Raw genomic sequence first — 21,116 nt, forward strand, 5'->3', positions numbered from 1 at the left:
AGTTCTAGAAATCACTTTCCTTCCTCCAAATTCTTCGTATAATTTCTGTTCTCAGAAGGTTGAGAACTTTGTACCTTACTGGGGTTCCCTTCCCACTTGGGCCCACATTCTGTGTCTTCTTCATCCTACATTTGATTCAAATTTATAGTTTACCTCTTCCCGATTATTTTTCAAATTCCTACTCTTTTGCCTTCTGTATCTTCTTGGAAGCAACACCAAATTCCTGGCTGGGGTAAATCACTTAACTTGAGCCTGTTTCCTGAGCTGGAACAATGGGAATCCTGCTGATGAAATGTGCAGAGGGGAGTGTGTGGAACACAGCAGCTATTAATACGAGTTACTCTTTCCTTTGAATGAGTCTGCGATTCAATAAGAAGGCCGCAAAGCAGGATTCAGTACTGATTAAGATACTTAATGACCCCGAACAAATTCCCATAGACTCAAATTATTGACACAGAGATGCTAAAAATATACATTCACCTGACAACACCGTGACTGACGTGGCCTCTTTTGAACATTTATTAAAAAAGCAAAATGTATGTTCATCTCAAATAGAACAGTTAAAAATGGTAAAGCAATACAAAGGACTTGTTACTAGCAGCATCCAGTTGTTAGAATTTCCAGCCCTGCTTCTCAGTCTGTTCCGGGCAAGCTCGGCCTTCCAGAGCTTGCTGCTACCTACACCTCCCTCGTTGTAGTGCAGGTCAAACCAAAGTTTATAAAATTAACAATTTAAGGTTAAATAAGCTTAAATAAGGGCGTTAAATACAAGACACTTCATCAAAGCTTCTGTACAAAGATAAACAAATTTGGCATTGTATACATGGGATTCTGCTGGCTCCCCGCCGACGGGAGGTTCTAGAAGGTTCTAGGACGTAAGCAGGCGTGCGCTACTCTCAGCAGAGCGTTAACTATACACAGTGAACTAAGAGTTGAAGGGACTGCTTACTGAGCCATATACAAGGCATATGTATCTTTTATTTTTTCAATCAGAACACTGTTAATATTCAGGCACCGTTTGCTCCTGCAAATAAATAAGTCTCTAAATGAACTGCATTCAAACTAGTGTTCAAGACATCAGTGCTTTTTTTGTTTTTTAATTTTCCCACACGGGCTTCTCCCAACTAGTTAACTATGCCTCTTTCTTATTGCTATGATAATGTGGTTGTGAGAAATAAAACTACTATACATCCAAAAAAATAGAGCACCTTTAACATTAAAGTATATGTCTGATTATTTGTTTCTGGGTTTATGTTACAATACTAAAGCCCAAACTCTGGTCACTTGCTTTTCCCATCTCTACCAGGTCACCTGATCCATAGGACGTGAAGCCCCACCCTCTCCCCTCTTGAGGAATGCCCGCGCCTGAGCACCGGGGCAGCGGAGTCCGACACAAAGAGGCCCCAACCGACGCCGGGAGTTACATTCATGTGCGCACGGCCTCGCTGTCCTCTCTGCTGTCACCAGATGGCTTCCAAGGAAAGATTCGCCTCCCTACCCTGCGGGGGTGAATGGTGCTAGACGGGGTGGGACGGCAAAAACATCTACGATTGGCTGCAAGCACACTGAGAAACCACGCGTTGGCGAGTTCCCGGGGGGTGGGAGGGGGGTGCGGGGCGTCTCCCCGAGGCTCCCCCCGGCGGGCCAGGGCCGGGTTAAGACTTTTTGTCGATGGTGTTGAAGAACCACTCGGTGAACTTCCGCAGCTGCGCAGTGGCCGTCTGCGACTCCTCCTGCAGCCGCATGTTGTCTTGGCGCAGGTGCTGCACTTCGGCCTGGAGGACCGCCTTGTCCTGCTTCTCCTGGGAAGAGTGCACACACACGGCGTCACACGTGGGCCGCACATCCCCTCTCCCAGCGTGCCTCCGAGCGTCCCACGTGCCCGAGGCCACTCAGCGGCCCGCCTCTCCAAGACCCCTTCGCCCCTTTTGTTGTGACCCGTGCAACTGGGACTCTGCCCTGAAAACCCTGGAAACGGTCAACCTCTTCCCTGAAAATCCCTTCATCCTCACGCCTCTAGAAGAATCCCGGCTCTCTCCTGAGCACACTGCTTCCCCGGCTGCTCACTGAGGGGAGAGACGGTGCCCGCCTGTAGCGGAAAGACTCAAGGCTTGGTGGTCTGGCAAACAGCTTATCTCTCCGTGCCCAGGGAGTTTCTTCCCTAAAACTTCAGCTCCTCTGAGAAGTGTGACATCAGGTTAGGGACCTGCCACCCCTGCTCACCGCAATTATCTACGCTGTCTCCAGCCCCTCCCATCACTCATGGAGGACTCTAGAATGTGGTTTGCTTTTCTTCTCTCCCCTACCACTTGTCATGTTTGCTGATGATTCCAAATCCAATCCAGTCTCTCCACCACTTCCTCTCTGTGATCTGGAAACCCACCCCTCCTCAACCCCTGCTCCCACAGCCACATCTTGTACCTTGCCATTACCCATAAAAAGCACAGTGTGCTCCTGTGTTAGCCTCCCATTTCCGGACCGCCACCTCTTGTCCTTTTAGAACCGTCTCTCCAGTATCCACCCCTCCAATAATTATCTAATGCACGAGGCTTACCTTATTTTCACTGTCCCCTGCTGTGACAGCATGTCTTCTCACCCAGCTCATACTCTAGGTCCCTCAGTCTAATCCCATCCTATTGATACGCCAGGGGCTTTGTCTCTTTCTCTCTCTCGTTGTCTTGATTTCCTGTCTCAATTCTTATATTCAACTCTCCAACTGTCCTACACCTACAGCCGGGGGAGGGGTGATGTCCCAGTTTGCTTGGGACATTTCCGGTTCTAGCTCTGGAGATTCTGTATCTAGGAACCTCCCACCCCAGGCAAACAGGTGGCCATCCAAGCTGGAGAGAAACACCATCTCTGCCAACAGATGATTGCTTTAACCGAGGCTGCAAATTCAAATGTACCTTCAGCCTTGCTTGGCAAATCCTATCAAATTTCACCCAGTGCATTTACTCACTACTCTGCACCTTACTTACCCTCTGACCTCAAACCCTTCCTACTCCTTCCCACCACCACTCACTCTCAGCTCACGACTGGAAAAAAGAAACCATCAGAGGGGAACTCTGCCAACCTATCTCTGACTACGTGCGTGTGAATGTATGTATGCATGCATGTGTGTGCAAACACATACATGTGCGTGCACACGCACACACACACCCTGTTCTACTCTGCTCTCTCTATAAACTGTCCCCACTCTGAATCAAGGCCAGTCCCTGCCTTGTGCACTAGGTCAGGGCATAACTCTCTGACTCTTCCCCCCATTATCTCCTTCCCAACTGGATCATTCCACCACCATTGACACCAGCTGTAATTTTCTCCCTTCTTCAACGAACTAAGCAGTAACAAAACCCTTCCTGTGACATCTCCCCGCTGCCCTCCTGCTAGCACACTCCATTCCATTCCCAGGAACAGCACGATGGTTACCCAGCACAGTGCTGATGATACAACATGGGCTCAGCAAACGTTTGGGGAATGAATTAGTTAACTTCTTTGGGGACCGACCATGCACACCTGGACGTGTAGGGTGTAGAGCAGAAGTTGTGAGGGTCATGTAGCTGACTCGGTGGGAATACAATAGCTTGGGGAGAACAGGCTTTCTGGCAGCAACTAACTCCTCTCAGGTCAGCTCATAAATAGTTGGTACAACTGATCACTCACCGAACCAAAAAACGCTAGCTGCCTGTATGTTTCTACCTCGTCCTGAAGACTGCCCATCCAGAGGGCTCACCCTCATTTAGTCCTATTTCCTGCAATCCTTGGGTCCCCTTAGAGTGAAAAATATGAGCTGGAGGCCAGAAAGGAGAATTAGACCTTAGGGGTCTCTGTTTCTATCTATTGTTGGCTTTGACTAGGGCGGTTATCTTTCCTGAGTGTCTTCATTTTTATTTCTACTGGTTAGAAGGGGGTGATTGTGCAAGACAGACTTCTGATGACGGATTGTAACGGATCCCCTTACCTTCCGAAGGTCAGTCTGCAGCTGTCGAAGAATCAACTCCAGCTGATTGACTTTCCCGGTCAGTGTAGATGGAGACCGCTCCCTAAAGAAGGGTGGAATCAGAAAGACTCAAGGCCAATGAGGTAAAGACACAACACTCAGTACTTTTGTTGGTAAAGTTTTTACTCAAAGAATTATTTCATGTGCTTAGAGCCCAGCAAGGAAATAAATAATATTATGCCAGATTTGGAAAGGGAACATACGGTATTTTGGTAGAAAACCCCTTCTGGGTCTCTGTTGATTTAAAAAGGGATTCAGAATCTCTACAGGCTTATATGTTGGTAACAAATAAACAAACAAACACAACCCAGAAGATAGATTATCTAAATCAGTTTAGCCAACTGAGACTAGGTAGACCACTGAGGTCCTGGGAACCAAATATAGGTTCGATTTCCCCAATTTGCCTTTCTCTCTCAAGAAAATATCATGAAGCTCATTACCAAGATGAATGGGCCAGTTAACGGTCACACAAGTTCATATAAAAGTTGCAATTAGGTAAAGCATATAGACTCTGTGGGTGATAAACATGTCAAGAATATAGGGGAAGGAGACGGTCCCTTCGCCTGAGGCCGGGGTCAAGGACCAGGCTCTGGGGGGAGCTGTGCCCCTGGCAGGTGCGCACGTGCAGCCTGGCAGTGGGACACTGATCAGCAAGGTCTCTGTCCATCCGGGGCTGTGGCAGCAATTACTGGCAGACGTGGAGCCCGGCTGCCACCCTCCCTCTCTCTGTCACAGAGCCTCGTCACCATGGGCACGGGGTGACATGTCTTAGCAGGCAGGGACCGCCCATAGCAGAGCACTTCTGCTACCAAGAGCCGCCCACCCCAGCAGGGCAGGGAGCAAGGTTGGCCCCACTCAGTCCCATATCTGGATCCTGAAGGACCCAAGTGGGGGGCGCAGGCTGGAAGTGATCTCCTGGTGGCCTGGGGCTCTGAACCTGTTACTCAGGGGCCTGGGGAGAGCAGGGGAGGGGGGCTCCCCAGGGGCTCACATACCCAGTTGCATCCATGAAATCTTTGCCGCTGCCTGGGTCTACACATAAAGGCGGCTCCGGTGCGCCTTCCAGGTCCTGCCCGTGTTGCATATCGGTCAGAGTACAGAAGGACGCCACTCTCTGGTCTGAGGAGGGGAGACACACACACACGCCAAGGAAGTTTAGTACTAGCCGCCGGGCCATGTTTGTGGAAGCGAATTTAGTCACTAACCCCAAACACCCTGCCCCGCACCCCCCCATCAAAGACTGCCCTGTTTTAAACAAAACAAAGAAAAACAAATTCAGGCAAGCTGCTGACAATCAGAAAGCGTCAGGATTGGCTGTCCTCAGGGGCTGTATGGCATGCGCACATCACAGCCATGGGGACGATTAGCAGATCCTCGATTTGCTAGAGCCAATTTGCTTTCTTCCTTCCACATCCCAAGAAATGCTAAAGCTGCCGGCTGGGCACGAAATAACGAAATAACGGCGCCGCAGGATGATGTGGCTGATTAACAGAACAGAGGAGACGGACCCCTCTGCAAGGGGGCCCCAACCCCGGGGTGGGGGGAGCATCCTGGAGACACAGCAGCCAGGACCCACGTCCCCTGTGCGTGCCAACCCTCCGAGCTCAGAGAACCATGCAGACGTGCAGACACGGGACATAAAAAGAAAAGGTTACAGAACATCCAGAGCCCGTGGTCAGCCCCGGACAATCACCGAGATAGGACGCGTGGTGACAGAGCAGCCCAAGTTCTTCATCTGAGTCAAGACCTGAAATAAGATTTAGAATTTCCTATGAACAGTGGTATCTCCATGCACCTGGAAGCCTCTGGGGCCCACACAAGACTCAGATAATGGGGTCCCGGAGAGCCTGTGCGCGTGTCATGCTGGATGAGGCGTGGCCCACGACAGCCAATAACATGCGATGCAGAGCAATGTGGCTCAACGTTGCACATGTAACTGTCCTGGCTGGATGCACGTGCGTGTGTGCAATGAAGAGATGCGGCGTGCCTCACACAGGCGAGTCCAGCCGTAAGAACACGAGACCATTTGGGGTTTGCTTAAACGACCCACTCCGTGAACGTGAAAAGTGGGGTGGTGAGCGAGCTTAGCTTCGTAATCTTACTAGAAACAGCTGTGCTAACAATGGTCAGCTCGACTACCCAGCCTTAGCTCAGCATCGGGCCATTTCTATTCTTGGCACCAGTAACTTCACATTCAACGTCTCCCGAGCTAGGGCAGGAAAGGGAGTGTGATAGTCTTTGAAACAGGCACCAGCCTGGCCCAGCTCTGCAGGCTGAACACTCACCCAAGAGCATCGGTCCAGAAGTGCTGAATGACATGCAGAAAAACAGTCCCGCGTTTGAACAAGGTGGAGGTGAGAACCGGGGATATATCTGATTATCCACTTCCCCCATCCCCTGGTCTCTTTCCTTGGTGCCTGAGCACACGTATGCATCTACAGTTGGAATCCAAGGGATGCAGCAGGTGTACGAGTGCTGTGGTGTCTTTTTCATATGATTTGTATTAATGGCTGAGAAATTGCACTCAAGTCCGCGTCGGGGGTGCTCTGTTCTTAATTTATCCCACTCTGTCTCCCTCTGGCTGCTGGACGAGTCTCCTAATGAGGCTACCTGCTTGTCTGGTTTATGGAGGGTCTTGCACTTCCTGTTAATTAGAAGGAATGGGGGAGGCTGCCAGGGCGCATGAAGGAAAGCGAGCTGGAACGCCGTGGGCACTGTGCTGGGAGCTCCCACCAGGGACCCCGAACCCTCTAGGAAGTGGTGCTGAGCGCCCTGCATGACCGCAGGGAGTTCTCCAGCCTTGCAGCTCGCTTTCCTAGATCAGATTTCCCAACATCTGTGACAGGTACACAGATGTCCTTCAACCAATAGGTCTATAAAACTTTAAGCATGTCCTCCACACTTCAAACCTACAAGATGATGGGACATTCTGTAACCATGCATTCCTGAGAGACAACCACGTTCCCAGTTTGGTACTGACTCGTAGGATTTGTGCATGTGAGGAGACAATTTGTAATTTAATTAAGATTAATGGCACAATTTGGGTACTGCCTGCTTCTACACAGGACAGGATGTAAATGGCAGAGGTGGGGGCAGGAATCATAGGGCACACTGGCCCGGGGCTGAGCAGCTCCAGGGGTAGGGTTGGGAGGATCTGGGGCCGCCATGACATCCAAGAGAACCCTCTGTTCTGTGATGATCCTGAATAATGCCTCACACTTAAAAAAAAACAAAACAACACAGCGAATTTATTTTTTTCTACAGTAAATTTACTGACAAAAAAGGAAGGTCAAAACAGATAAAGAATTTAGTTTTCTCACTCTTTAAAAGAGTTCTATTGACTCATCCAGATTTTATGCAATCCAGTGATAATTTGGTGAGTTTCCATCTTTCTTAATATATTTGAGTCTGATGGTCCAGCCGAAATCTCTGGATGAAAATGTCTTCGCTTGCTCCATCTATTTTTACCTTAATTGATAAAATATCCACATATTTGACAGAAACAGAACTTGCTGCTGGCAGTCATTCAAGCATTCCTTGGGGAGAAACAAGGTCCTACCGGTCAGGAGGCAAGAAGCCAGAAGGGGAGTTTTGCCAACAGTGTAATTTCACAAAGAGGATTTCATTCTGGATCTGAAAAGCTGGGAGGTTGAAATCCAAACAGAACGCTGCTTGATTAAGTCCAGACACTTAACTGCTCTGTAAAGTAGCTAACCTTAGTGACAGTTTCCAGTGGAAGCTTTATTTTTCCACAGTTTATTTCTGTGATGATAAATATTCAGTGACCTAGTAGTTACTGACATTGAACCAAGTGGCACAGACAAATCCGTTAAGAAGACAGGCAGGGGAGTATGAACTTCATGTAAACGGTGACTGTAGCAGATACAATCACCCACAATCTACACAGATAGCCTGTTAGTCCTTTTGCTTCCCATTCTTCTCCGTGCAAGAACATCTGGCTGGGGAGGGGGCGCACATGGGGCATGGGGTACACATGGAACACTCCACCCCTTTAAATCATCTTAGAAAACCTTATTTCAATGCAGGTTCTTGTTAGTGCATTTGGCACTATGCAAGAGGATGAAGAGTCAACAAGATATTCCACATCAATCCACATCAAAACAGCTGCCTGGGAGTAACTCCCGTGGCCCAGATGGGCAGCCCGGAGCACTTCGAGATCGGGAAGGCCAAGCCCGCACCAGGGAGGAGGAGGGCTCTGATGGGTTAGTCATGTCTGCTGAGGGCATGAAACTAGAAGGGTATACGCACCGGATAGGGGCCACAAATGCCATGCAAGTGTGAGGCTCCATCTAACCGAACCCACGTCCACAAACAAAGCTCTTCTGTGTCTCTGCCACATCACTACAAATGACAGAGAAGCTGGGGCTTTGTAGCTCCATGTACCAAATTAAAGGTACTGATACCGAGCACTGGGCTTATCAGATTGTGGAAAGCTGACTTAACTGGCAACAGGGAAAGAAAAATAAAAAGGTTACACTGCACTTTGGACATAAATGCTTTGGCTTAAGCCTTTTGCAGCCTGTTCATAAATGCTGCAAGATAATGGTCTAGAGTCTGCCTCGCAGTAATGAGCAAAGAAAAGGGCTGGGATTATGCTTCATTTAAGAACAGCTACTATTGCTGGCCCGAGACAATTTCCTTACTTTTGAGATCATTTAAGTCGATTTACTATATTAAATTAACTTTGCATTTTTCATCATAATAGCATTTTTGTTTTCCATTTTTTTAACTAATTATGTCACTTTGTTTATGCTTGTACATGTGCGCGTGCATGCACACACACACACACACACTCTGTCCGTGGTCAAGTACCAGTAACTTCAGCGACTTTATCAAGGTTGAGCTGCCGCTTCACAATTGAAAACAGTGCTCACTGTAAAAAATTAGGCTTATTACTCTCTGTTTAAAGACCAAGGGCATATGGAGCCTAATAGATTAAAAACATTAACTTGTGTTTTTTTCGGACAACATGTTTGACTGTTACACTCCCACAGTGGGGCCTGATGAACGAGCTGTTGACTCTGCACATGTCCTGCACACAGAAGCTCAGGGCACGCACACCTCCTCGTGCTCGTGGGAAGATGGTGGTTCTCACCACCAACGGCAAAGGGTTGAGATCCAGAGGGGAGGAGAAGCCTGGCCTGTTGTTGGCTGCGGGACGCAGCAATCCAGTCTCCCATCATTCGTTTGTAATTTCACCTTTTAAAGCCCGTTTGCATTTAAAACATCATCCGTTCAATGGATGTGCACCACCCACTGCCTACTGGTGGTATTCTGATAAATGAGAACTGCTTTAAATTCTAGCACTTTCCAAGAGACTCCTTTCCCCGGCTTCACCACTGGCCCCACAGCCAGCTTTTCTCGTTGGGTTTGTTCCCTTGCCCACACTTGCGGGGGATGGGCTCTACTATATATATATTACTTGGCACACCCACACCTTACATTATTCCACCTAATAAAGGGAATGATGCTTGCAAGGCCAATAAGCGGATGATCTTACTGTGTCGCACAGATCACTGAGGAGTTCTCAGGCACAAAGGGTCACGTCACATCTCGCCCTTGACAAACAAAAGGGCTGCACACACTAAAACACACTTGAACTGTGACTCCGCCCATTTTTTGAACTTAACTATCGCAGAAGAGCGGAGTCCAGGGCATGAGCTCAGCTCGCTGTCCTTAACCTACCTTCTCCCTCACAGGCCTATGAAGGAGATGCCAATGTTCTGACATTTGGTCTGATGGGCAGAGTTTGGTTATCTGCCTATTTCCAGTAAGCAAGTTCTCAGGAATTGGATTTCTGATCAAAGGGGGGTCCACCGTTTGGCTCTAACTCATATTGTCGTACTGCACAAAAAGATGGATCATTTTATCTTTGTGGATAAAATACCAGCTGTGAGTATTCTTCAGGGTTTCCCAGAGTGTGGGGCCATTTTTCATCTTCCAAAGGTGTGAGCCGGTAGCTCATTATCATTTTGAATTTACATGTGTGATTGAACATTTTTCAAATACTTATATTTTGTCATTCTACTTTTGTGGACTGTGCGTCCATAAGCCTTGACCGTTTGTTTATCAGGGATTTCGTGTTTTTTGCTGGTTAAGCCCCTCCACGCACTTGGGATAGTCTGGTTTTACCCATCATATTTACTACAAATCCTCCCCCATATTCCCATTTACCTAAATGTTCCCTTCCAAGTTCATAAAAATCTAAGTGTTTAAATACTTTTATCTGGCCACATTATATTTTGTATGCTCTCTCATTATCTGATAATTAAAGCATTACCTTGCTTCTAAAATGGTAATCCTACTTCACTGTTTCTAGAATTGACTTTCCTAAATCCTAAATCCAAGTGGAATATATAAATTCCTTTCCCATTTAACTCTAAATTTTATTCCGGTTTTTGGTCTGGGCTCTCCCTCTTTCTCCAAAAGGACTAATTTCTATTTTTTTGAATCACTACTATGCTGTTTAATTATTATTGATTTACAGGAGACTTTTTTTGTGGAATATTTTTCATCTATTTCCAACTGGATGCAGTTAAGCTCTTTAACATATCCTTTAGATATCTGAATTGAAATTGTACGACATCTACAAATTAACTCAGGAAATTAATTGATTCAGCATCTTTACTATAAGCTTCCTACCCATTCTTATCTTTACGTATATTAGGACTTTTCAGTTACTGAAATGTCCTTTGCCTTCTCGAATTATAACTCTAATGACGGCTTAATTTCCAAAGAATGTATAATCTGATCTTGCAGATACAGCTAAATGCCCTTTGTTACTGTTCTGGTGGAAGATTGTCCGCAAACATGGTTATGTGCACATGGCAGCCCTCACACCAAGACGCGGAGCCTGCCTCCCACCTCTGGGATGTGGGCTGGCCTTCAGCATGTGGGGGATATCATGTTCTGAGTCTTCCAAGACCAGGAGGCCCTGAGAAATCATGTAGCTTCTGCTTTTGTTCTCCTGATCGGATTCCCTGAGCCACACGTGAAGAAGTACAATTGCCCTACTGGAGACAGGGTCCAGCCAGAGCCCAGCTGGACATATGATTGAAGTCACCTTAATGTTCCAGTTCCAGCTGAGCTCCAGCTGAATACAGCCACCTGAGTGACTCCAACTGAAGCCACAGGGAGCAGAAGAACCACCCAGCTGAACATAACCAACCCCCAGAATCATGAGACATAAATTATCACGGGACACTCTTGTTCCCAGTCATAAATTCTGGGGTGGTTTTTATACAGAAATAGATAACTGAAAAAATTAACAACGCTTTTAAACAAGGCTTATAAAATATATTTTAAAATATCTTAATTAGTTACTTTGTTTTATAATTTTGGATAATTTCTTAAAATTTTATTTTTATTTTTTTAGTTCCAGTATAATGAACATAACAGTGTTATATTAGTTTCAGGTGTGTAATATAATAGTTCAACAACTCTATACATTTTTCAGTGCTCATCAAGTCCTCCTAATCTGAATAATTTCTTTTTTACCTTTCATATTTTGTAGATACAGAAGCATATGTATAAAATTTAAAATTTATTCCTTTTTTCTTTGCGTTGGTGATAAATGTGTCAAGTACTTTACTACAGAATGAAAGGACACAGTCTCAAAGGATGACCCTGTTTAGTTTCTGGACTGAAGGCACCTGCTTATAGACCATTTTCCATTAAGTATTACGTAACTACTTGGAATAAAGTAGATCTTCTTCATTAGGTTTTAAAGGTATCTCTCAAATCTTAATTTTTATTAGAAATAGGTCCTCATTCTATTAGATACACCCTTTTTGGGAAATTGGTATGATAACTTTTAATTATTTCATCTACTATAACTTTCTATAATTAGAAGTTTTTCTTTATTAAACTGGCTAAACTCTCACCAATAACAATGGATAATCTTTTCAATCTCCTCCTGAATTTCATCTAAGCTTAACGTTGTGATTAATGACTGAGACTGTCTCAGGATTTTTCTTTTCTTGTGTGTTATCAGGAAAGAATCCTCTCGTGCAATTATTGGCTGCTTCTGAATTTCAAGAAAAATTTATACAGGGACATCATTATTCTTTGAAGCTTTGAAAACAATGAACTCTAAGCGTATTAGTTTCAGGTGACATTTGGGATTTGGGGATATTTTTAGATAACTTTTCAATACCCTCCATATTTGGGCCATTGACAGTTTCGTATGCTCTGTCCCATTTTCTTGAAAGTAATATCCAAAATTCTTATTCATCATATTTCTTCCTATATAGCTGCCTGACATACCTTAATAATTTTTTTATTTCTCTTATGTATTGGCGAATGCTAACCTCTTTTCTCATTTCTAATCTTGTTCATTTGTATTTTCCATTTTTTGATCAAATTTATGTTGCTTTAACAATGTTCTAAGAAATATTAATCATTGATTTTATTTATAAATTGCATTGAAAATTCATCTGTCAGTTCACAAAAAATCTATTTGATTTCCTTCTTTTTTGTTTGCTTTCACAGCTTTTATAGAATCTTTTTAAAGTATAGTTAAGTTGGTTAATTTTCATGGTTTTTTTTTTTCCCCATTTAAATAAATGTTTCTGAAAACAGTACATTTTTGTTTAAGGACTATTCCCTGGCTGCAGTCCAAAGATTTTAATAGGTAGCATCTTTTTATCACCACTTATTAAAAAAGAAAAAATGCCCTGTATTCCCGAATGCTTCCTAGAATAATGATTATGAATTACATTAAGAGTTCCAAATGCGAGAATTTTTTGTGTTTTTCTTCTATTTTTCTTAATTCTATTTTCATTGCCTTGTGGTCAGAAATGTATGGAAATGCTCCTGTCTTTGGAGAAGCCTCACTCACAGTAATAGACTATCCATTATGTTCTGTGTACCAACAGAATTTGGATGTATTTAAACAACCCTGATTGGGGCAGATTAGTGTGGTGCCCCTGCTCTGTTCTGGTTTTTATCTTTTTCTTTTTTTTTGAAGATTTTATTTATTTATTTGAGAGAGCAAGAGATTGAGCAAAAGAGTACAAGTAGGGGGAGCTGCAGAGGGAGAGGGAGAAGCAGGTTTCCCGCGGAGCAGGGAGCCCGATGCGGGGCTCGATCCCAGGACCCTGGGATCATGACCTGAGTCGAAGGCAGACGCTTAACCGACTGAGCAACCCAGGTGACCCGACCCTGCTCTATTCTTGAATGGTATGGTAAAAAAAAATCTAAATTCTTACACTCACGTATGCAGTGTCAATTTTAGCTCTTAAAAAAAGGTAAATACATCATATGCCAAGGTGTGGAACACAAACAGATCAATAGGGAAGAGGCATACCTGCTTGGATGAATCACACTGGTGGATTCTACGAGGGTCATGGTATTAATAGGCAGACACATTCCATTTTTTGAAGCGCATTTTCAGATGTGTTGACTACTTACGTCAATGTATGGGCACAGCATTATTCCCAGAGCGCTCTGAGCTCAGTAAAGCATTCTGAACTGCCTTTATTAGCTTGTAACAATTAAGCAGACACATAGGGGATTTTCTGGACTATCTTTATCACGTTTAGTCTAGCTCAGAAATGGTTCTGGGGAACTGGTACAAAAAGATCAAGTCACAGGCAGGGCAACTGGGTTATCTCAGTGAAGACATTTCTTTGTAAAGTGCTGAGGTGACTGATGATGCCCACTCGCCACCACGCCAGCGCGTGTCAGGGTGGACCTGACACCGACACAAGGGAATCTGATTAGCAAAAGTCTGGAGTTGCAAATTCCCAACTGTGTTTTCCTAAGTGGGCTGTTGTCTCAAAGTGGTATGCTACCCTACGGAGTAGCACTGAACATTACTGCAATTTTGAAATACAATTTGTAAATGTTTGGAAACTTCAGAAAGGTCAGATAACCAAAGTCCTCTCTCCTGGCAAAGAGAATCCCATGCTCTCTCTCTTTGGCTCAGGTGCAATGCATCCGATGCACCAACTATCTGGTGTTTCCATGCCATGATTTTTCTCCTTTGCCCGTGGGTGCCAACTCCCACCCAGACTCTAACTCCAGCTCAGAACTACTCTCAGATGAATAGGACCGCAGAAGTGGAAGTTTAAGACTGTCAGAAGCCTTCCATGTTCTTTGGTAAAGGTCTTCATTTTATAGACAAGAAGACTGAATGAAGCCTAATGCAAACAGTAAGGACCTCAGAGGATTATTGTTGAACATTCACTGTTGGCCCAAAGTGTGGCCATTATGGTAGTTAAGGGACTTGTCCAAAGGCTCACAGCCTGGCTATTGAGCTGTGACTGTGACCAGAGTCCCCGCGTTGAGACCTTAGTCACTGTTGGGTGTGCCATTTTGCTTTCTCCACTTCCTGCTCTTAGCCCGTCTTCTGAAAAGATCCATTTCAAAGCAGTGATTTTATTCTGAAGAGGTAGAAGGGAACCAAGCAAAGACAGAAATGGGGGGGGGGTATGGATCCAGAGATAAGCCGATAAATATTGTTTTAAAAAAATGAGCATAAAATGCAAATGGACCTCCAGAGGTCAAAAACTATGCCCTGAGTTGGTACAGCTCAGGTCCCTGTGCATTTGATACCTACATACTCTTCGGGACTAGCTCTTCTCATTGAGTTATCTTGGCATGTGCTTGTTAAATAAAGACAAGATAAATAAAACAAGCAGCCTACTCTTGAGATACTCATCACCTAATAAGAAGACACAGACAAGTGAATAAAGCAGAATTCAGCCTGGTAAGTACCATGCAAATATTTATGCAGTGGAGAAAACCGCAGAGGACAGAATAGATGTTCTTATATTCTCCTGGGGGCAGTAAGACAACACAGTGTGTATAAAACATGCCAGAGAAAATGCTGTTACCTGCTGCCTGGGTTGCTCTGGACAGAGGTGAAGACAGCGCTCCTGTCCTTTGGGGCTAAGGTGCATCTAGGTCAGTTTGGAAGCCCAGGAAGTAACTGGGCCATGGGCCTGGGGTTCTAGAACCAACTTCGGGTAATGTCAAGGGAATGAAGGCGACATCACAGAGCAGATGGGGCATTCTGAGGCTTCCACATGGAATAAGTACTTTGCAAGGAGGTGAACCAAGGACCCTCACTCCTATTAAGGGAGCACTTAGAGCCTGTTCGTTTTGCAGAAATTTCCTAACAGAGATTCCCTTTACTTACCTACTGGAGCTAAACATCCCAGGTGTCTGAATTAGCCTGCAAGTAGCCTTCAGCTTCCCCCCTGCCCCACCCCCAAAGCTTAGGACCGGAGGCACTGATCCCAATTACTTAGAGCAGGAGAGAAGAGATGGGCTGCTCAGGCGGCCGCAGCCCCTCCTGTGGGGACGGCTGCGAACATGGAACTCCATGGCCCAGGCGCACGGGGATTCTCGAACAGGGAGGGCCCTACTCAAATGGGCCTGTCTCCCTTGTCAGTTCTGCCAGTCACCCCAGGAGCAGCTGTAATCCTAGAAGGACAGCACCAGCAAATGGCGTGTCATAATCCTGGGTCATGCGTTGCCCCCGTACCCACAGGTATGACAGTCCTGAGGATGCAGGTGAAGCATCTTCCTTGTTTGGGTCTGCCCTGACCTGCGAGCTGGGAAAAGGGTATTTCCCACGGAGCAGGAAATTTTCCTTCTAAAATTCACGTTGGTGTGGCAGCTGGAGGGGCCCTCAGAGATGGGTGTGCCCAGCTACCCTCAGCGACCACACTGTTGGAGGAGGAAGCTGAGGCCCAGACAGGGAGAGCCAGGGGCTCAGGTCGGGCAAATCATGCTGCATCTGTGTTTATGCCAAGCCACCAGACCCCTCTTGCATGTGCTAGCCCCGCCAAACCAGGTCCTCTGAAGGCCCTTCCCTTCTAGATCCCCTCATCACACTCAGAGGAAAGAGATGATTTGTGTCCTACATATTCACTTCTACATGCCAGGTAAGAACACAGAGGTCAAAGAGGAAAAGTGACCTGTCCCAGGTCACAGCTGGTGCCTGATCTGGAATTCAGGTTTGGGGTCCTCTGCCCAGTGCTCATTTCATGAAATGGCACCGTCTCCCTAAGGAAATGTACTTAGTCACAGCTCAAGCCTTCCCCTGCTAGTTTTCATCCACAAAGATGTGCCAAGTATCCAAAACCATAACTCAGACAATCCCAAATACAGCCATGTTCCCTATGTTGCCGTCCCAGGCCCTGGAGGCTGCGAGTCTTTACCTTCAAACGCCCGCGCCGCGTCCACGAGGTGGGACCAATCTAAGCCCGTGGCCGTGTCCGGGAGGGGCATCAGGCCAGGATCTGCGCACTTGGACTTATCCGATAAGGACCCGTCGGAGAACCAGAACTCATCTAAACAGAAACAAAGCCAGAGCGTCAGTCAGATGGCAATGCGGGTGCGGGCGGCCCCTCCAAGGAGCTGGGGAACTTCTTACAGATCTCTGGCCCCCAGTGAAAAGGGCGACAGTACGGTGCCATCATCCAAAAGACACATGGCTGGAAGGATGGTTTGCAGAGAACCCGTGACCTACAGACTCATTTCAAGGTCAGCCAGCGACGCCCTGGGATGGAAGGAATTTTAGAACGGTTCGATGGTGCAGTATTGAAATCAGGCAGCTTCCTCCCAGGCTGGATTTCTCTGGAGGACATCCATCTGCGTCTGACTAGCTGCAGGACTGATTCCTGTTTTCTGCAGGATTACTTTCCCCTTTCAAGTGTTGCAAACTTCTAGTGTACACACGGTTTGGTACAATCTTTCTCTAGCCTGATGGTTTAAAAAGCTTCCAGAACGCAGTTATGTAAGCTGAGCACCACACGTTCAAGATGCCCAAATATCAGTTTATTATAAAAATGCAGGAGGACTAACTTTGTCTTCATTATTGACGGGCAAGAAAGAGAAGAGGCGGTCCTTCCTCATGCTAGGCACAAATACGGGGGTTGGACTGCTTTGCTGACTTACTGAGCTGGTTCATCACTGGCTAAACCAGAAACCCCTCGCCGTCCAGCACGGAATTCTGTCTGTCCTTTGTCTGTACAAATGGACCTTTTAGGGACTGGAAGTGTTTATGTCAGTGATAAGACTAGTTGTTAGAACTCACTACGCCTCTGAGGACAAATTTTTCAAAGGCTTCACCCAGACTGTCTCTGACATGTCTTTTCTGAACCTGCCCCATACCCGGCATGCAGCTGCCTGTGAACACATCTGCCTAATGAGACCAATCAAAATAATGACCACCTGGCTGTCTGAGCCTGCAATTAAGTTAAATAAGGGGCATAATTAACCCAATGCACCTGTAATTTTTGTTCCCACACCCTTTGGGGAAGCTATGAAAGGCTGGCATCTGGACAGAGAGCGAGTGGTGGTGTTTGACCTTGACCTTGACCTTGAAGGGCACTAACGGTCTTCCACCTGCTTGACACCTTCACAGGCAGCTCTCAGCCACCTTCCCCAAGCCCCATCGGAGTACTGACAGTCTTGGGATGCTTTGACGATTCCTGAGCAGCCTGAAATTCCATGATCTGTGGCCATCTGTCATTGAGCCATGGCACACATCTGATCCTGGTGGCCAGGAAGCCAAAGCCCAGAGTGAGTGAGTGAGCGAGTGCACCCAGCTATTCACCCAGCAGGCAGGTGAACCACTCTGCTCGCTGCCGCCCTGTACGCAAGTCTCGTGGAGACCACTTGCAAAGCACGTGATGACTCCGGATCTAGGAAGGTCTCAGGGCGTGAAGTTTCACAACCAGAGGCACGCCCAGGGCATGCTAACTCCCTCCAGCTTGTATGGAGAAGCAGAGAGCAAAAGGAGGGAAATACAGTTAGTGGTCTTTCTTTCTTTTTTTCAGATTTTTATCTATTTGTCAGAAAGAGGGAGAGGCAGGCAGAGCAGAGGGGGAAGCAGACTCCCTGCGAAGCAGGGAGCCCGATGTGGGACTCGATCCCAGGACCCTGGGATCATGACCTGAGCCAAAGGCAGATGCTTAACAGACTGAGCCACCCAGGTGCCCCTGTCTTTCTTCACTACAAACTAATATCCCCTTTTCCCCAGTTTGTGAATGGAACTTTTGTGTTTATTGGAGACTATGGAACTGGCAAAGATGATCAGTAGATTAGAAGAAGTCCCCTTTCCCCCAGGGTTTACTTGGAGCGTATCCACTGACCTGTCTGTGATGTATTTACTAAGTGACTACCACATGCCTCACACTGTGTTCACTGTGTTCCGGATAGTGGTGGATAAGGCAGACAAGGCCCATCCTCTCTGGAACCTTACAAGAGATGGGGGGAAAAGACAGTAAACAAATAAACAAGGTAATACAAGTAGTGACAAGTCTTTCAAAGAAAACAAAACAGGGGGATGGGACTGAGGAGCCTGAGGGCATGTTGGGGGTGGGCTTATCTTAGGAGGTGGCATCCCTGAGACTCCAATGATGATAAGGAGCTGCTGGATGAAGAACACAGTTCTGCTAGAAAAGCTCTAGGGATTTAAATCAAAATCCATCATTTGTCACTGAGCAGGAAGATCCTTGTGTCAATGACGGTCTCCTTAAATGACGTAAGAGCACCTAAATTCTCCTCTGAATTATCATGATGAAAATCACCTCGAGTTCTTTACAGTTGTTTGGAAAATTATATAATTGGCAAAAAAAAAAAAAAAAAAAAAATTACTGTTTTTTTGCCTGAGACTCCAAACCACCACAAATCCTTTGTAATACTTTTCATGGACGTTAGGTATCACCACTGCCATCACCTAGACGGTGCTTACTGAGCATCTTCTACATTCCAAGCACCACTGGGTACTATGTTAGCCCCCAGGGACAGGATGACCAGGAAGAGCCAGGCTGAGCCCTTGAGGAGCCCAGTGAGCAAGCAGATAAGCCTTGCTGGGGCTGCTGGGGCTGCTGGGGGGGGGGGGGTCTGGTATGGTGCAGGCAGGTGAGCCACTCCCACTGCTGGTGCACACCACGGCAGCTGTAATTGGCTAGCTTCCAGAGTTTTGCAGAGGAGGAAGGAAAAGTACCACTTGTCTTAGGTTATCAAAGCCTGTTACTTCAAATCTGGCTCTTCAGAGCTAGCGTTCCATCAGGAGCACACACTGCTTTTTTGGCCAATTCAAAGAAGAAAGTGGCTTGTGGATTCCCAGGGATGGCTCATGTCCAGACACCGATGCCCGGGCCCTTGCTCTCCAGCCCAGACATTGATCTTGTGGCTTCCTGTTTGTTTATCTGCGACTGGAAAGGGCTCCCTATCTCTACCGAGTCCGACTTTATTTGTTGTTATAAATGCCAAGGAGCCTTCCTGATGGTCAGATAGCTAGGGTTTCGCAATTCCGCTCCAAAAACCAGGGAAGATTGAGAACATTTGAAGAAAAAGAAACAAGTGCCCTATGGAATCAGTCAAACCCTGCCCTGCTGCTGACGGTCCACGGATGCCTTCTGTAATGCCAACTGTAGCAAGGGTCATCTTCTGCCTATCAGCAGCTCTTACCACCTACGCCCCACATGCTGAGCCTATACTGGAGTCTGCAGCAACTTGCATGAGTACTGAATTATAAGGAAAATACTCATTTCATTTATTCTAAACTCTCCCTCTATTTAAGCTTCAAGGGGCATCCTTTGGGAGGTGCCTAGGTCAAAACTACAGGATTTGGAAACACACGTAAGTTGATGCTCTGTTCTTATCTTTTGAAATTTAAGAACTCTTTTGAGTCTATGCTCATAGGAAGATTTCTACCATTCCTTGGAGAGCTTTGATCTCCATAAAAAAACAGAAATTCTCACAAAAGACCCCAAATAGGCAAAGCAACCTTGAAAAAGAAAAGCAAAGCTGGAGGTTTCACAATTCCAGATTTCAAATTCTATTACAAAGCTGTACTAATCAAAACAGTATGGTACTGGCACAAAAACAGACACATAGATCAATGGAATAGAATAGAAAACCTAGAAATAAACCCAAAACTATATGGTCAATTAATCTTTGACAAAGGAGGCAAGAATATGCAATGGGAAAAAGACAGTTTCTTCAACAAATGATGCTGGGAAAACTGGACAGCCACATGCAAAAGAATGAAACTGGACCACTTTCTTCCACTAAACACAAAAATAAATTCAAAATGGATTAAGGGCTTAAACATGAAACCTGAAACCATTAAAATTCTAAAGGAGAGCACAGGCAGTAATTTCTGACATCAGCCACAGCAATTTCTTTCTAGATATGTCTTCTGAGGCAAGGGAAACAAAAGCAAAAATAAACTATTGGGACTCCATCAAAATAAAAAGCTTCTGCAAAGCAAGGGAAAAATCAACAAAACTAAAAGACATCCTACTGAATGGAAGAAGATATTTGCAAATGGCATATCTGATAAAGGATTAGTATCCAAAATATATAAAGAACTTATACAACTCAACATCAAAAAAACAAATAATCCAATTTAAAAATGGGCAGAAGACATGAACAGACATTTCTCCAAAGATGGCATACAGATGGCCAACAGACACATGAAAAGATGTTCAACATCCCTCATCATCAGGGACATGCAAATTAAAACCACAATGAGATATCACCTCATACCTGTCAGAATGGATAAAATAAAAAACACAAGGAACAGCAAGTGTTGACAAGGATGTGCAGGAAAAGAAACCCTCATGCATTATTGGTGGGAATGCAAACTGGGGCAGCCACTGTGGAAAACAGTATGGAGGGTCCTCAAAAAATTAGAAATAGAACCACCATATCATCCAGTAATTGCACTATCGGATATTTACACAAAGAATATGAAAACACTAATTCGAAGGGATACATGCACCCCTATGTTTATAGCAGCATTATTTACAATAGCCAAACTATGGAAGCAGCTCAAGTGTCCACTGATAGATGAATGGATAAAGAAGATGTGGTATGTATGTGTGTGTACACACACACACACACAGACACTGGAATATTATTTGACCATAAAGAAGGATGAAATCTTGCCATTTGCAACAACATGGATGGAGCTAGAGAGTATAATGTTAAGCGAAACAAGTCAGAGAAAGACATATACAATATGATTTCACTTATATGCAGGATTTAAGAATTATTATAAACAAAGGAAAAAAAAAAAGACAAACTGAAAAATAGACTCTTAACTATAGAGAACAAACTGATGGTCACC

The 21,116-nt window shown here is 45.5% G+C and overlaps 1 protein-coding gene across 8 annotated transcripts in view; it reads right to left on the reverse strand.

Annotated features, from left to right (window-relative positions):
• Positions 1–505: 505 nt before the first annotated feature.
• The window catches only part of SIPA1L2 (signal induced proliferation associated 1 like 2), a 216,965-nt gene continuing 196,354 nt past the window's right edge, over positions 506–21,116 (reverse strand). For 6 of the 8 annotated variants that reach the window (XM_036087312.2, XM_036087309.2, XM_036087313.2 and 3 more), the window contains 5 exons: positions 16,189–16,320; positions 5,691–5,744; positions 4,993–5,116; positions 3,959–4,040; positions 506–1,802 (listed from right to left, as the gene is read on the reverse strand). In XM_036087312.2, coding sequence (XP_035943205.1) covers positions 1,656–1,802; positions 3,959–4,040; positions 4,993–5,116; positions 5,691–5,744; positions 16,189–16,320 — 539 coding nt within the window. In that variant the 3' untranslated portion in view covers positions 506–1,655. Of the gene's footprint in view, positions 1,803–3,958; positions 4,041–4,992; positions 5,117–5,690; positions 5,745–16,188; positions 16,321–18,133; positions 18,232–21,116 lie in introns of those variants that run through there. The other 2 variants (XM_078077712.1, XM_078077713.1) reach the window with 2 other exon arrangements.

The sequence above is a fragment of the Halichoerus grypus genome, chromosome 7 (genome assembly GCF_964656455.1).
Source record: "Halichoerus grypus chromosome 7, mHalGry1.hap1.1, whole genome shotgun sequence".
In the NCBI taxonomy this organism is placed as follows: domain Eukaryota; kingdom Metazoa; phylum Chordata; class Mammalia; order Carnivora; family Phocidae; genus Halichoerus; species Halichoerus grypus.